The sequence below is a fragment of the Oryctolagus cuniculus genome, chromosome 13 (assembly GCF_051225735.1).
Source record: "Oryctolagus cuniculus isolate XC-2025 breed Fujian yellow rabbit chromosome 13, ASM5122573v1, whole genome shotgun sequence".
Lineage (NCBI taxonomy): Eukaryota > Metazoa > Chordata > Mammalia > Lagomorpha > Leporidae > Oryctolagus > Oryctolagus cuniculus.
This window is the reverse complement of record NC_142879.1, coordinates 20,382,131-20,396,025: the sequence shown is the minus strand read 5'-3', so window position 1 is coordinate 20,396,025 and position 13,895 is coordinate 20,382,131. Positions and strand designations below refer to the sequence as shown.

General features: G+C 61.2%; 1 protein-coding gene across 22 annotated transcripts in view; it reads right to left on the bottom strand.

The window, feature by feature from the left end:
• The window catches only part of NFASC (neurofascin), a 180,995-nt gene that overhangs the window by 14,380 nt on the left and 152,720 nt on the right, over positions 1-13,895 (bottom strand). For 12 of the 22 annotated variants that reach the window (XM_070055159.2, XM_089312095.1, XM_070055168.2 and 9 more), the window contains 4 exons: positions 13,141-13,155; positions 8,097-8,327; positions 4,740-4,868; positions 3,458-3,610 (listed from right to left, as the gene is read on the bottom strand). The exons of 4 other annotated variants lie outside the window; for them this stretch is intronic. In XM_070055159.2, coding sequence (XP_069911260.1) covers positions 3,458-3,610; positions 4,740-4,868; positions 8,097-8,327; positions 13,141-13,155 — 528 coding nt within the window. The remainder of the gene's footprint in view (positions 1-3,457; positions 3,611-4,739; positions 4,869-8,096; positions 8,328-13,140; positions 13,156-13,895) is intronic. 6 more of the 22 variants (XM_070055169.2, XM_070055171.2, XM_070055172.2 and 3 more) reach the window with 3 other exon arrangements.

Here is a 13,895-nt window from a genome sequence, read left to right as displayed (position 1 = left end):
CTGGCCCTAAAACAGGTAGTCAGGGGCCAGCGCTGTGGCAGAGTGGGTAAAGCTGCCGCCTGCAGTGCTGGCATCCCATACAGGCACTGGTTCGAGTCCTGGCTGCTCCACTTCCGATCCAGCTCTCTGCTATGGCCTGGGAAAGCAGTAGAAGATGGCCCAAACCCTTGGGCCCCTGCGCCCACGTGGGAGACTAAGAAGAAGCTCTGGCTTCAGGTTGGCCCAGCTCCAGCCATTGTGGCCATTTGGGGAGTGAATCAGCAGATGGAAGACCTCTCTTTCTCTCTCTGCCTCTCTGTAACTCTGATTTTTAAGTAAAATAAAATAAATAATAAATAAATCTTTAAAAACAAAAACAGGTAGTCAGACTACTTACTGATGAATGGAGCAACCTAATCCGAAGATAATGTGGTTAGCCTGGGATCCACTCTGGGATGTGCCCACGCCGTGCACCACGCTTGGGCACCGGGGTGTGCGACTGAGCTCCCTTGTGTGTGCACAGAGAGGGGCGGTGCCCATTGCACCACCACCTTCCTGACGCTGCTTCTGATGGCCTCCGGCAGCGTCTCCCCAAGACCCGCCTTCTGGGGGAGAAAGCTGTGACCCCAGGGAACTGAGAGGAAGTGCAGCTTTTGGTCCCTGATGGCGCCAGGTGGGGGGCAGCTGTCACCTCCTGTTCTAATGTAAATGCCCAGAGCTTCCCTGGGAGGTTGGGACGAAGACAAGACATGGGGCTGGGGGTGAGGCGGACTCACACACGCCCCTTAGCGTCCTGAGAACCAAGACTCAGGGAACAGTGATCTCGCTTATTGTGCGACCCCATGGCATGGGCTCCGAGAGGAAGGCGGTTACATCTGACTGCAACACACACTCGATCGATCCGCAAACTTCCTTAAAGACCCCTGTGGGTCCCAGCACACTGGCACTCAACAACCGACGTGTGTGGATCAGGGCTTTCAGCTGAATGGACCAGGGCCAGACAGCATCCTCTCACCGGGCCCATGGGCCTGGCAAATGCAGGTCCAAATGCCTCTCACCGCGGACCAGACAGGCTGCCGCCCCAACCCGACACGGCACCAGCAGACAGCTTGACGCCTCTGGTGCTAACTGGGGCATTTGGTGCGAGCATGGAAGAGGCCCAGGAGTCTGGAAAAGAAGAATATTCTAGAAACAGGGATGGCGGAATAGCTTAACAGGGATGGAGGTTCTTCAGATGCAGTTTGGCCTGACTGCTCTCACCAAAGCCCATTCCCCACCTCTCTCATCCCAGCTCACCCTGGCCTGATGGAAGGGTGTCTCCCCCACACCCAGCAACAAGGCTGACCGCAGTCCCCGCCCCTGCCCCATTGCTGCCTCACCCCAGTGTGCAAGAGCAGAGGGGCCCTCGGGGTCCAGGGTTATGTGTCTGCAGCCCCCTCAGGTCTCTTTGGCTTCCAAAGCTTCAAGGAGGTAATCTTTCTGGGGAGGGCCAGGCGCTGCCAGCAGTTTCTTTCCATTTCCTCCCTGCACAGCCGCGGCCGGTTTGAGTCTGCGGACTAAGTGATGGCCTGAGGCTGCCCAAGTGACTGGTGGCTGGAGCCCAGGGATGCTCAGGAATCCCTGCTCTGATGAGACCCCGGGACCCGGGAGACTGCAGCCCTGGCGCTACAGTCCGCCCACAGGAAGTGGTGCCTCTTCACAGTACGCGGACCCCGCTCACGGGCGCTCGCACACCTCAGAACATGAAAACCTTCGGTTGCTCTATGTGGTTTGCGCAGCAATTTCCAGCTACCCTGGGAGGAAATGAGGCGTTCCCAGAGGCAGGGGCAGAAGCCTGCCCAGTCCTGCTTGCACTGGGAGGCGTCTGGGGAGACCCATGCGTGCCGAGGCTCAGAGAGGCTCCCCAGACCCAGCACAGGAAAAGAGACAAAGCATGTATCAGTCATACACTGTGTGCCTAACACCTCGAAGCAGGTCCTCGCCTCTCTGGCTCTCTCTCGCTCATTTGCACCCACAGCCCTGGGGCTTGGCATCTGGACAAGCCCAAGTCTCAAAGCAGACTGTGTTGGCAGCATTCCCCAGGATGGAACTCCACCGTCAAACATCGCTGCTGCCTGCCCCTGGGCGAGGCTCAAGTTTGTAACGAAGCAAAAACGAATGCACGCACCGATGAGCAAGGGCTTGGGACTCCAACTGGGTCAGAGGGCGTCCCGCCACCTGCTCCGCCCTGCCGGTCACCTGTCCGGTTCCTTTGCTTGGCTCTCCTTGGAACTGCATGGCCTGACCACTCACTCAGACACGCTGCTGGAACTGGCCTCGCCAGCTGCACGCAGGCAGCCAGAGACCCGGGGGTCTCTAGGGCACGGAAATGTACAGGGTAGGCGGAGGCATAAGGAAGTGGACCACAAGAGACCAGGCAGGAAAGGGGCGGGGGAGCCATTTATGCAGATGGGGACCAATTCCCAAGGAGCAGCCTTGCCAAGCCAGGCACAAGGCACGAGAAGAATCATGAATATTAAAGCCACACTCAGAGTTCATATAAATCACTGCAGGTCCCCTCCCCCATTCTGCATGACTAATAACCTGCATCTGATTAGGGCATCCGGCCCCAGGCTCATCCTTTTCCCTCTTAATCTCTTTCCCCCACCCTACTCTGGGCCCCAGGGCTCAGCACATAGGGCACTTGGCAACTGCCTGGCTGGTTTCAAAGCCGTCCACACTCGCTTAGACACACTAGTGCCCTCGCAGGCTCCAGGCAGCCGGCTACCCCGGGCGGCAGAGACATCCAAGCCTTGTTCCCTTCCAGGAGCCCCAATGGTCAGTTTGCTGGGGCCCCTGGAAATGCTTTTCCACCACCAGGGGCAGCTGGGAGCAGCAGTCCTGCCCCCAGGCCGGCGACAGTTCTGACCATAGCGGCCCCTCTCTCCCAGCGCCACAAATGCCACCCGCTTCCTGGCCACAAGAAACTCAGGACCAAAACTCGATCAAAAACAAAGCTCCCAACAAGTCATGTTGCCCACTGGGGAGGTGAAAGGTCATGGGGGAGAGGCAGCACCATGCCACTGGTTTGGCTCTTGGGAGCTTTCTGCGTGGAGACCCTGGGATGTCCACCTCCCGATCCCACAGGGAAGAAACAAGCCCCTGATCTTGCATAGGCTGCTGCACTCCCCTACAGCCGCCCTGGGCCCACACACAGCGCCCAAGCTTGCAGGGACACCAAGTCCTTCTGTTTCAAATGCTGTCATCCTCACCACGCGATCCTCTGTCTGCATCTGACCTCCACTCCGCCCCAAGGGGTCAAAACCGAGGTTTCCTCTGCACGGCGCATGCACAGGCAGCTCCCCCGGCTTCCTGGCCGCCTCTGGCTGATGGACCACGAGAGCCGGGATGCACCATGCAAGGCGGGGAGTGGGGCGGCCGAAGAGGAGAACGAGATGCCCCATGCTCGTAGGGGGTGGCCAGCCAGCTCCCCTCTCACCTGTACTGGTCATAAAGGTGATGACGGTACTGCTGATGCCCTCGTGGTCCCGGGAATAGACCCGCAACGTGTACGTCATCCCGGGATAGAGGTCTGTCAGCTGTATGGGCTGGGCCTGGGCCTTAACAGGGACAGTTTTTTTCGTATGGTTGCCTGGGGAACAGAAACCTCAGTCAGCCCAGAGCCAGGCCCCAGGAGCTGGAGAGACAGTACTCAGGTCCCCGGTCACCTGTGGACGGCAGAGAGGGTGGGGGAAGGGCCAGGGGACCGCGGGTCCAGTCCATCGCACGCGCACACAGGCAGCTCCCCCACACCCGTCCATGCACGACTCGCTCTCCTGAAGCACCGTTCCTCGCCGCAGTGTTGGCCCTAAACACCGACCCACTTCCTGCGCTCTCAGTCTGCCAGCCCACACGCTGGGGCCCTGGAGGCGGTTAACTTCTGCCTGGGATCTTCCCCAGGGAGGGTCGGAGTGCCAGGCAGCATCCTTCCTGGGACCTGGCCCTCTCATTGTCACCACCAGGAGAAGCAGGTGCCTGTGTGTCTGGGCTGCGGGTGAATGGGGTACAGGCAGCGGAGAAAGGGCAGCCCCCCGCCCCGGGCACTCCAGGTTCTGTGAGTGTGAACCCCTCCTCCGGACACGGACAGCCAGGAGCTGGCCTTGCTCTTCCCTAAGCCAGCTTCCCCTGGACTTTTGCCTGGGTGAGTTGGCTTGGAGCACACAGGCCACAGGGGCCCAGCGGTGTGGGGCTGACCCCACGGAGCAGGGGACTTCTGGGAGAGGGGGCAGAGCACCTGACCGCAGCGCAGTCGGACCCTCCTCTCTGACTCCCAAGATCTCCCAAGGAGCCAACAGGCAGCTCAACGGGCAGACGGCTTGGAGGGTGTCTCCCACCGTGGGCCACCCGCGTTCTCTGCAAACAGAGTGGTTACAGCCCGCATTGGTGGGTGGGCTCTGTCTCTGGTGGAGACGTCGGAACAGACGGGGTCTGAAGTGGGACTTGGCTCAGGTTGGGGCTTCTCAGATGGACAAAGTCCTGCCCCATGCATGCAACGCGAGCCCTTTGCTGATGGCTCCGGGAGCCCCTTCCTTCTGCAGGCTCCTCCTCCCACCTCGCTGCCGCCCGGGCGCCTATCAGTTTCATTAAGCCACAATGAAGCCAAGCCAAAAGGCCTCGCTGAGCCTGGGGGAGTCCACAGGATCTCTGGAACGGCATCTCCCACTACCCGGCACTGCCGCTGCCGCCGCCGCCACCACCACCACCCACACAGCAATGCTTACTGTCAATGTACTCAACCACAAAGTCAGTTCCGGGCCCGAAATTGTGCTTCCAGGTGATGTTGGCCCATTTACTGTTGGGGAGCACTGTGACGTTCCATATGGACTGCTCGTCGGGGGCTGGCGGATGGGCTAGAAGAGGAGTTAGTGATGAGGAGGGAGGCAGACGCGGAGACACAGGGGAGACACGCACATGCACACAGGCACACAGTCAGCGAGGGAAGGGCAGAGCCTGAGCTGTGCACAGGCCCAACAGCGCTCCGAGCTGCAGCCTCGGTGGCCAGGCCAGAAGTCACTGTCCAAGGACGAGCAGGTGCAGAGAGGAAGCTGGCCGCCGTGTACCCACACAGGTGAGATTACAAACGGAAGAGGGCGTTTCAACTCCACACCCTTTGAGGCTCTCCCCTAGGCTTAGGGAGCCCTTGTCAGGGGGTTGAAAAGGGCCAGCAAAGAGGCCCATGGCCAGGGCGACAGAAGGGGCACACGCTGGCCTTTCCCCTCCCCCGTGGAAACTCTGCGGGAAGGCGGGAGGTTTTCTCCGAACGCCAAGCGGGGGTCTTGCAGGGAAGATGGGGCAGGGGCAAATCTGGGGAACCCTTCCTGGGTTCCTGAGACTGGAGGAGGGAGCAGAAATGCAAGGTGCCTCTGGGGCTGTGCTTGGTCAGGGAGAGCCTAGCCGATGACCTTGCATCGGAACCCCAGGGTCCCCAGTGCGGACAGCAAGAACCCTGCCTCTCCCTCTCGTGGGTTAGGTGGGACAGAGAGGACAGCTCCCTGCCGCCACTCAGCCTTCGCTGGTCCCGCCCCCAGAAGAGCCTTCAGCCTTAAAGGCCTGCCGACTGGGCATCGCAGACAACACCGATTATCTCATTTGGATGAGCCAGCTGCCGCGTTACAGAACAGAAGCCGTGGCGCTGTCTGAAACCACAGCCTGTGCATGGGCGAATGGCACTGATCTTCACACGTACTCATTTCAGGAGTCCCGGTGGTCTGATCACCCCATTTCCCAGCAGAGATTTAATAGTGGAGGACTAACACGGAGCCTCGTGTTTCCACGACTGTACAAGTACGGCTCTTGGGTATTTTACCAACATGCAAGGGGGCACTGTCACCAGCTCACTTGTCAAAAATAAATGAACAGAGTACGTTGGTGAGGCATTGATGCATTGTCTACGTGACGTGTGAGCGAGTCTGCAGGGCGGGGGAAATGATTAAAGATCTCCTGGCTTTCACTTCAAAGAACGGCCTCTCCTACTACAGCCTCGACAGGTGCGGGGTGCCCGGGTGACTGTGATTCATGTTGGGTGAGAGGCCGAGAAAGCGGCTGTGCTGATGGCCCCACAGAGTGTTCTCCGGGGTGGGGAGGGGCTCAGGGAGGGGCTTCTTATCTGCCAGGTGTGCCCAGCTGGCTGCTCAGACCCCGGCCCCTTGGAATGCCATGGCTCTTGCTGCTGGGAGGGTATTACGATTGGCCAGGATCTGGGGACTTGAGTCTCTTTCCTCCTCAGCTCTGTCTCCTAACCCAGCCAGAGGACCTGTGTGGCAGCAGGGGTCAGGCAGACGTAACACAGACCCACGCTGTGGACAAGGATCGGGGCTCTGATAGGAGAGGTCGGAATGGCTCAGAGGAGGCTGTGCAGGAAGTACTGCCCCACGCAGACACCAAGACGGTGGCCCCAAAGAACCAGAAAGCTTCAAGAAAAGGACCAGGAAGGTGAACTGTCAGTAACTCAAAACAAAAGCAAGAGCCAGGCAGGCACAGCTTCACCCAATCACGGCAGGCACAGATAGAAGGGCCTGTTCCACCCTGAGCAACATGAACTCGGGAGACATTCTGTCCTGAGACGTCAGACCTGGGAAACATGGAAATCCATTTCCAAGCAATGGTTCCTGGATGGCAGAGCCATTCGGCATCGCCAAGAGAAGCGAGGATGCTAGAGGACTCTCCCCCTCCAGCCTCCCAGTAAGTTCAGGACCAAGGCCAGGGCCTCTGTAGTGTGGGGCACAGCTGGGGTGGGAGTCTCCCCGGGGTAGGCTCTGGGTGGCAGCTAGGGGGAGTCTCCCTGGGGTAGGCTCCGGGTGGCAGCTAGGGACACCTTCCAGGAAGCTCAGAGACTCTGCAGGGGAGGCCGGACCGACTCCCTGTTCTCACTCTCGGTGCACGGCTGCAGAGAGCTCATGGTGGTCTTAGGGCACAGAGCCCAACCTTCCAGAAAAGCCGCCTCACTGCAGCCCCAGAGTGCCATCCACCAAGCGACCGATGGCAGCTCCTAACAGGACAGCAGGCTTCTCCTGGGCCGGCACGTCCCTAAAATGCACATTGTTTAACTTCCAGCTGTTGCACCTCTGCAGCAAAGCGGGGTTTGTGACGTCTCGGGGGGCAGGACGTCAGCTGTGGATCACCCGCCTCTCCTGACCGCTCACTTAACTCCATGCTGTTGGGTTAATGAGGCACCCGAGTGGTACCAAGTCTCCACCCTGGCCCAGGTGGCTGGGAGGGGATGACATTGAGCCCTTGGAGGGTGGAGGGACCTGCCCAGGAAACAGGCAGTGACGGGGAGAGGCCTAAATTCTACCAATGCTGGACGAGAGTTCAGGGTGCTCCCTGCCAGCCTGCCCGGCTGCCTCACGTGGACTTTGCAGCTGCTCAGGGGCATGGGAGGCTAGAGACCCCGCCCCGTGCAGGGTACAAACTGATGCTGTCCAGTGCCTGGCAGTGTCACCAACTACCGTGGGGGTCTCCTCAGGCTGGGAGAGCAGAGCTGGCTGGCCTGGCTGCCCACACAGGGATGGCATACTCTCCCGGCTCAGCAGGCTGATACTGGATCAACTTCTACCAGGGGTCCGGGAACGGCTGCAGCTCTCCCTACACGCACACGCGTTGGGACTCAGGGAATACCAGTGGGCCGCGCGAGGGAGCAGCCCAGGCACAGAGGGCCTCTGGGAGCTCTGACAATTTGCAAGTCTGCAAGTGTTCCTCGGGAGAATCGAGGCAGGGAAGGAATACAACGTCCCCGGCCTCTGCCCACAAGGCTGGATGTGGACACGGCTGGAGCGGGGAGCCCTGAAGCCAGCTTTTCCTTCCTCATTCTGTCCCGACAGGGCCAGCCCTGAGCTAGAAGCAGTCCTACAGTCTTGGGGGTCCCTGTCCCAGGAGTCAAGCCTTCTGTGTAAGTACAGGGCTCGGAGGCTGGGATGAGGGGTCATGAGCGGCGTGTGCTGTGGGGGCCCTGGGCCTGGCTGCGAGTCCACACACGTGTGGGTGTGTGAAGTGGAAGCTAAGGGAGGCGACAGAGGCACCACCTCCCCTCTGGGGAGGTCTGTGGGACGCGGGCGGGGAGCGCGGGCCTCGCGCAGTACCGGATTCCTGGATCTTAGTCCTGGTGGTGGTGGCAGGAGGACTCTCCGTGGTGGTGGCGACGGTGGTTGTAGTAGTTGTGGCGACAGTGGTGGTGGTGGCGATGGTGGTAGGTGCGGCGGTTGGGACGGTGGGGGCTTCTGTGGCTTCGGTGGTGGTGCCAATGGCAGTAGCGTCAGTACTGCTCACGGCGCCCGTGGCACCCGCAGTAGTCGGGGGCAACGTGGGAGGAGCTGGGGGGGAAATGTAAAACAGCCGAGTCCAGTTGGTTTGGTTGGGCGGGCCCCGGACACACATGTGGCTGCGTGCACGGCGGTGGCTGGTGAGGTGATGGGGTTGGGTGACCAGAAGCCTCCACAAGCAAACGGAGTGGCTCAGACGGATCGCAGTGAAGGAAACACAACCATGGCAGGGGAAGAGAATGAAGCTCGCTGTGTGTTTCATTTTCTTCTCATGGTCTGCGTGGCTCCAAGCAGCCGGCATGCACCCAGCCAAGGGGAGGATGAGGATGAGAGGGGAACACACGCCGAACACCGCAGACCCCCAGGGACACGTGGGGCCCCAGGCTGCGTGCCCCCCAGACTCAGGCTCAAGCAGCACCAGTTGGGTCCAGCCCTGTAGCTCCAGCCTCACAAAGTGGGCAAGTGGCAGGGCCCTGTCCTTCCGGGGCACAGAGCAGCCGCCATTCCCAACCCTGCTCTCAGAATCACCCTGTGCCATCGCTGTGTGGCTTCAAGGAGCCCCCCACACCCTGCACCAGATACAGGACGTGCCCCAGCCTGCCAGGCCCCCAGCACCAGCTCTTGCTTAAGCTCTGGCCCCCACCTTCTACCTTTCCTCTCCCCCTCCCTTCTCTGCCCTTGGTGGTCCTTCCTGCAATGGTTCCAGCGCCCCCAGATGCCCACTGGCGTGGTGCAGGTGCTCCATGTACTTCCTGTTCAGGTAGGGATGTGGGAGAGGGCAGTGACCACAGCATGGCCTGTGCTCACAGCACCATGCTCCCAGCCCACAGGCAGACACAGAAACCCCAGGCCATCTGGGAAAGCAGTGGAAGATGGCCCACGTCCTGGGGCCCCTGAACCTGCATGGGTGACCTGGAGGAAGCTCCTGGCTCCTGGCTTCAGATCGGCCCAGCTCCAGCCATTGTGGCCATTTGGCGAGTGAACCAGTGGATGGAAGACCTCTCTCTGTCTCTGCCTCTGCCTCTGCCTCTCTATCTTCTACCTCTGCCTTCCAAATAAATAAATAAATCTTAAAAAGAGAAAAAGAAACCCCAGGCCATGAGCCAGATACATGCGGGGTGTCTGTGTGCAGACCTCCAGCTGGGGCACAGGGGACTGAGGTCCAGGTGACTCTCCCACAGCCCCCACCTCTCATCCGAAGCCACCTCTGACACAGGTCAGTCCTAGGGACCCAGTCTCTGGAGACAACACTTTTCAAGGCCTCCTGTCCTGCAGGACATGGACGCTAAGAGAGGGCTGGCTGCCCTGCCCTGACTCTCACAGAGCCTGTATCTGCGGCAGCTGAGAGTGAGAGGAGAGAGAGGTGCCAAGTGTGAGAGGGTGACTCCTCCTCCTCGTGCTCCATCTCCTGGGATCTGGCTGTGATGGGTCCACTGTCTACTACAGACCCCGATGGGGCACCAAGGGGGCCCTTAGATACAGGCAGGTAACGTCTCGCCTCAAGCCTCCAGCAGTTTTGCAAACGGTCCTGCTGGCTGTCTCCCCTGCGGAAGGCGGACGGGCGGGCAGCCAGGGAGAACCACGGGAGCTCTTCTCAGGGCAGAACAAGCCTGACCAACAACCTGGGTTTCCAACGTTACACACCCCACCTAGAGAAGGAAGGACTGTCCCCGGGGCCCCCCTGGCTGCCCTGCTTGTGAGATCTAAAGCGTGACTGGGCCCCGAAGTCTCTCCGGGCAGCCTTAATGGTCCAGAGGTGCCTGAGCAAGTTCCAAGCCGACGAGTGACCAACCCAGCCCTGCACAAGGGAATTCCCCTCCTCCACTCCTCACAGCAAGACCCACAGCCAGGGAGGCCCCGAGGCGAGGACGAGCTCCGTCCCAGACCTGGACACACACCGGCCCGCCCCATGGCTCTGCACTCCATCTGGGAGGACCACCCCGATTCAATTCCTTATCATGGCTTATTTTCTAACCGCTTCCGGCAAACAAACTGCATGCGGCCCCTGTCCACGACTGCGTAAAAGACGTCACTAGGGCTCATTTCCTCTGAACTTGAACCACCGCACTGCACGGCACCCCTCCCGGCAGGTCCCACGCTCACGCCATCTCCCAGGCCCCTGTTGCCAAGGCAGCCTTCCCGAAGCTGCACACACTGTCACGTGGCTCCTCGGGCCTCGTGCAGGCAGAGATGTCCCCGCCACACTCTCAGGGGCACACGTGCTTCCCAGGGTGCTCTGGTGAGCAGAGCTCTGAGTCTGTCTCCTCCGACGGTCACTTCCGCCACAATGGTGACCCGGCTGTGCTCCCCCTCCCTCCCACACAGCCTCAGGGCAGTGGTGAGAGGGATGGGGCAGAGGACAGCCTCCCACAGTGCCTGGCGTGTGTCACTCTGGAGGACGTCACCTCCATCTGACCCATTCATGAGCTGCATCGTTGTCCCAAGGCTGGACAGTGAGAGCAGAGGCAAGGAGAGCAGGCTCTGTGGAAGGCCCGGGACACTGTGGCAGGTGAGCGGCCAGGACTGGCACAGGTGGCAAAGGGCAGACGTGGTGAGACGGGCTCAGGGCCAAGGGGCTCAAGCTGTTTCCAGCCCTGCAGCCGAGCAGGGAGACAGGAGAGAGGCTTCGAGGCCAGAAGTGGGGCAGGGCTGCTGGTTGGGTGGGGCTGCCCCTTTGGGCGACATCAAGCGCTGCAGGTGTGCAAACAGTCCCAACAGGCGCTCAGCAGAGTCTACTGGCGATCAAGAGGAGGCGGCAGGGACCCCCGCGTGGGCAGCACAGGACCCCACCCAAACAGAAGACAGTGTCAACTTCATGGCTTGCCCTACTGTACCCCAAAAGGCACCCTGCTCAGGCCTGAGAATTTGCCTGGGTTTTGGGGAGCATTTGTAGATGGTGACAGGTCTCACTCATCCCTCTGGAGCGAGCACCGATCAGGAGCCCAGCCATTTGCCAATCCGAGCTGAGTCGAAGACAAGCGTGGCAGTTTGCAGACATTCCAAGGGGGAATGTTGAGTCCAAAAATGTCCACATGGCACACGGACTAGCCTGGCCAAACCGCAGATGGCCAGGCAGATGGGCAGTGGTCCTAAGAGGCTGCAGATACAGGTGGATGGGAGGGATTATCTCCACTGCCTGAGCCACCAACAGATCGGCTCGGGGGGAGAAGCGCCCAGGTTTGGAGAGGAGAGGCAAGGGGCTGACGGGCTGGGTGCCAGGCCCACGTCAAGAACGCAGAACCTGAGCTGTGCGGCTTGGCACCTGCGCCTGTGCAGAAGGCCCGTCCGTGTGTGAGCCGAGCGCGGCAGATGAAATCAGCGCATCTCATTGGCAAAGATGTGCCAGCGGCCTCGAGGACCGTGCCACGCGCGTGCCGGAGCCCAGGAAACCATCTGACAGACGGACGGACGCTCGGCTTGTTCTACAGACACGTGATGGCCTGGATCTTTCCTAAATGGGATGCTGGAAGTGGGGTGTGCGGAATGGCACCCCTCCCCCCCTTGCACACTGCCACTCCTGAGAGGGGCAGCGCAGACAGGCTGAGACGCCCCCTGCACAAGGCAGGCTCCCTGCTGCTGGGTCTACCTGCCTTGGGTCCTGCCAGGAGCGGGGAGGGAGATGGATGGGGAGCGGCTTTGCCAATGAGCATCTCACCCAGTGCCCTACCTGCCCCTTGCCTTGTGCTGCCCGAGCACCTGCTACAGCCGTCACGGGGAGAGAGACCCACGTAAGCTTCCATCAGGAGGCCTGGGACACCCCCACGTGGTAAGCACAGCTCTGCCCCTGGTCCCCAGGGCCCAGGGCCACCTCTGGGCCTCACACGTCAGCAGCGGGCTTCAGACCCTGTGGGGAGGCACGAGGCTCGGCTGCACTGGGTTCCTGGGGTGCGGGTGGTGGGGAGGGAGGGGGAGGGCCGAAGTCTGCCCACCACTCCCAGGTCTGACAAAACACTGGCAAACTGAAGGAAGCAGGGTGTGCAACGGAAACAGAACCAACCTAGAAGGGGCGGGGGAGCCAGGCTGGGGAGGAAACCAAACGGAGTGAAATTCCTAGGCCAAGCCCTGGACCCTGGCCTGGTTCAGCTCTGCCCCAGCTGCCCAGAGCTGAAGGCTACTCTGCCACTAGGTCCTTGCTCACAGCCTAAATGGTGCTGCCAGCGAGTCCTGCTCTCATCTCCCATCTGCGGCTCAGGGGCGTCCCTGCCCAGTGTCCCCAACGTGGGGACAGGCCTCCTATGCCTGCACCTGCCTGCCCAGCTCCTGGGTCCTGCTGTGATCTCCCTCCCAGCCCCGAGAGCAGAGACGGTTCTCAAGGCTGCAGACTTGGAGGTGAGGGAACCATCAGCCCCCAGCGCCCACTGATCCTGGAGCCCCTGGCCCCCTGGAGGACATGCCCGCTCATTCTCACCGATCAGCTCCCTAGGCGGCTGCCAAAGCCGGGGCCGGGCCCCCATGCAGCATGCAAAGCCAGCATGCACAGCGCTCACCCTCTCGGGGCCAGCAGCCTGCCCAGGAGCCACCGCCTCCCGCCCAAGGGCTCCGGACACTCTCCGAGCTGTCAGGCCTGGGCAGGCGGTTCCCAGGAAGCACCCGCCGAGCTTCAAAGTTGCAGCTCTGGAGAGCAGGTCAGGAGCCCTGAGCGTGGGGCCGCCTCCACACCGTCCTCTTCAGTAGGCGGCAAACACCAAGGGGAGGGCCGGCCTCGCCTCACTCTCCGGGTCCCAGGCTCCGTGTGGCCTGGCTAAGGAGCCCTGAAAGGGTGAGGCTGGAGCAGGCTGCAGCCCGAGCCGCTCCCTCCGCCTCTGCCTGGGCTTCACCTGCGTCGCCCCATGCCATGCCCGTTACCTCGCCACCAGTACGGTACCTGCCGTTGGAGTAGCTTCAGACCACAGCACCCAGCATGGCCACAGAGAAGAGGAAAGGATGGGAGAGGAGAGAGAAAAGAGAGCACAGGTGAAACCATGGGGCCGGCAAGCAGAGAAGGGGCCAGCTCGGACCCAACCCAGAGCGGGGGCTGCCCTGAGGACGCCCCAGACCCGACCCAGAGCGGGGGCTGCCCTGAGGACGCCCCAGACCCGACCCAGAGCGGGGGCTGCCCTGAGGACGCCCCAGACCCGACCCAGAGCGGGGGCTGCCCTGAGGACGCCCCAGACCCGACCCAGAGCGGGGGCTGCCCTGAGGACGCCCCAGACCCGACCCAGAGTAGGGGCTGCCCTGAGGATGCCCCAGACCCGACCCAGAGCAGGGGCTGCCCTGAGGACGCCCCTCAGCGTGCATGTGGGGGGTCACGCCTGTTCCTAAAAACCTGCCCCCTGGGGCCGGCACCGTGGCGCAGTGGGTTAAGCTGCACCTGTGACACTGGCATCCTATCTCAGAGCACTGGTTTGAGCCCTGGCTGCTCCACTTCCGATGCAGCTCCCTGCTAATGCACCTGGGAAGGCAGTGCCAAGATGGGCCATGTGCTTGGGTCCCTGCCACCTACCTGGGAGACCCGGATGGAGTTCCAGGCTCCTAACTTTGGCCTGGCCCAGCCCTGGCCATTGCGGCCATCTGGGGAGTAAACCAGCAGATCTCTGTCACTTTGCCTTACATATAAATAAGATGTTTTTTAAAAAACCT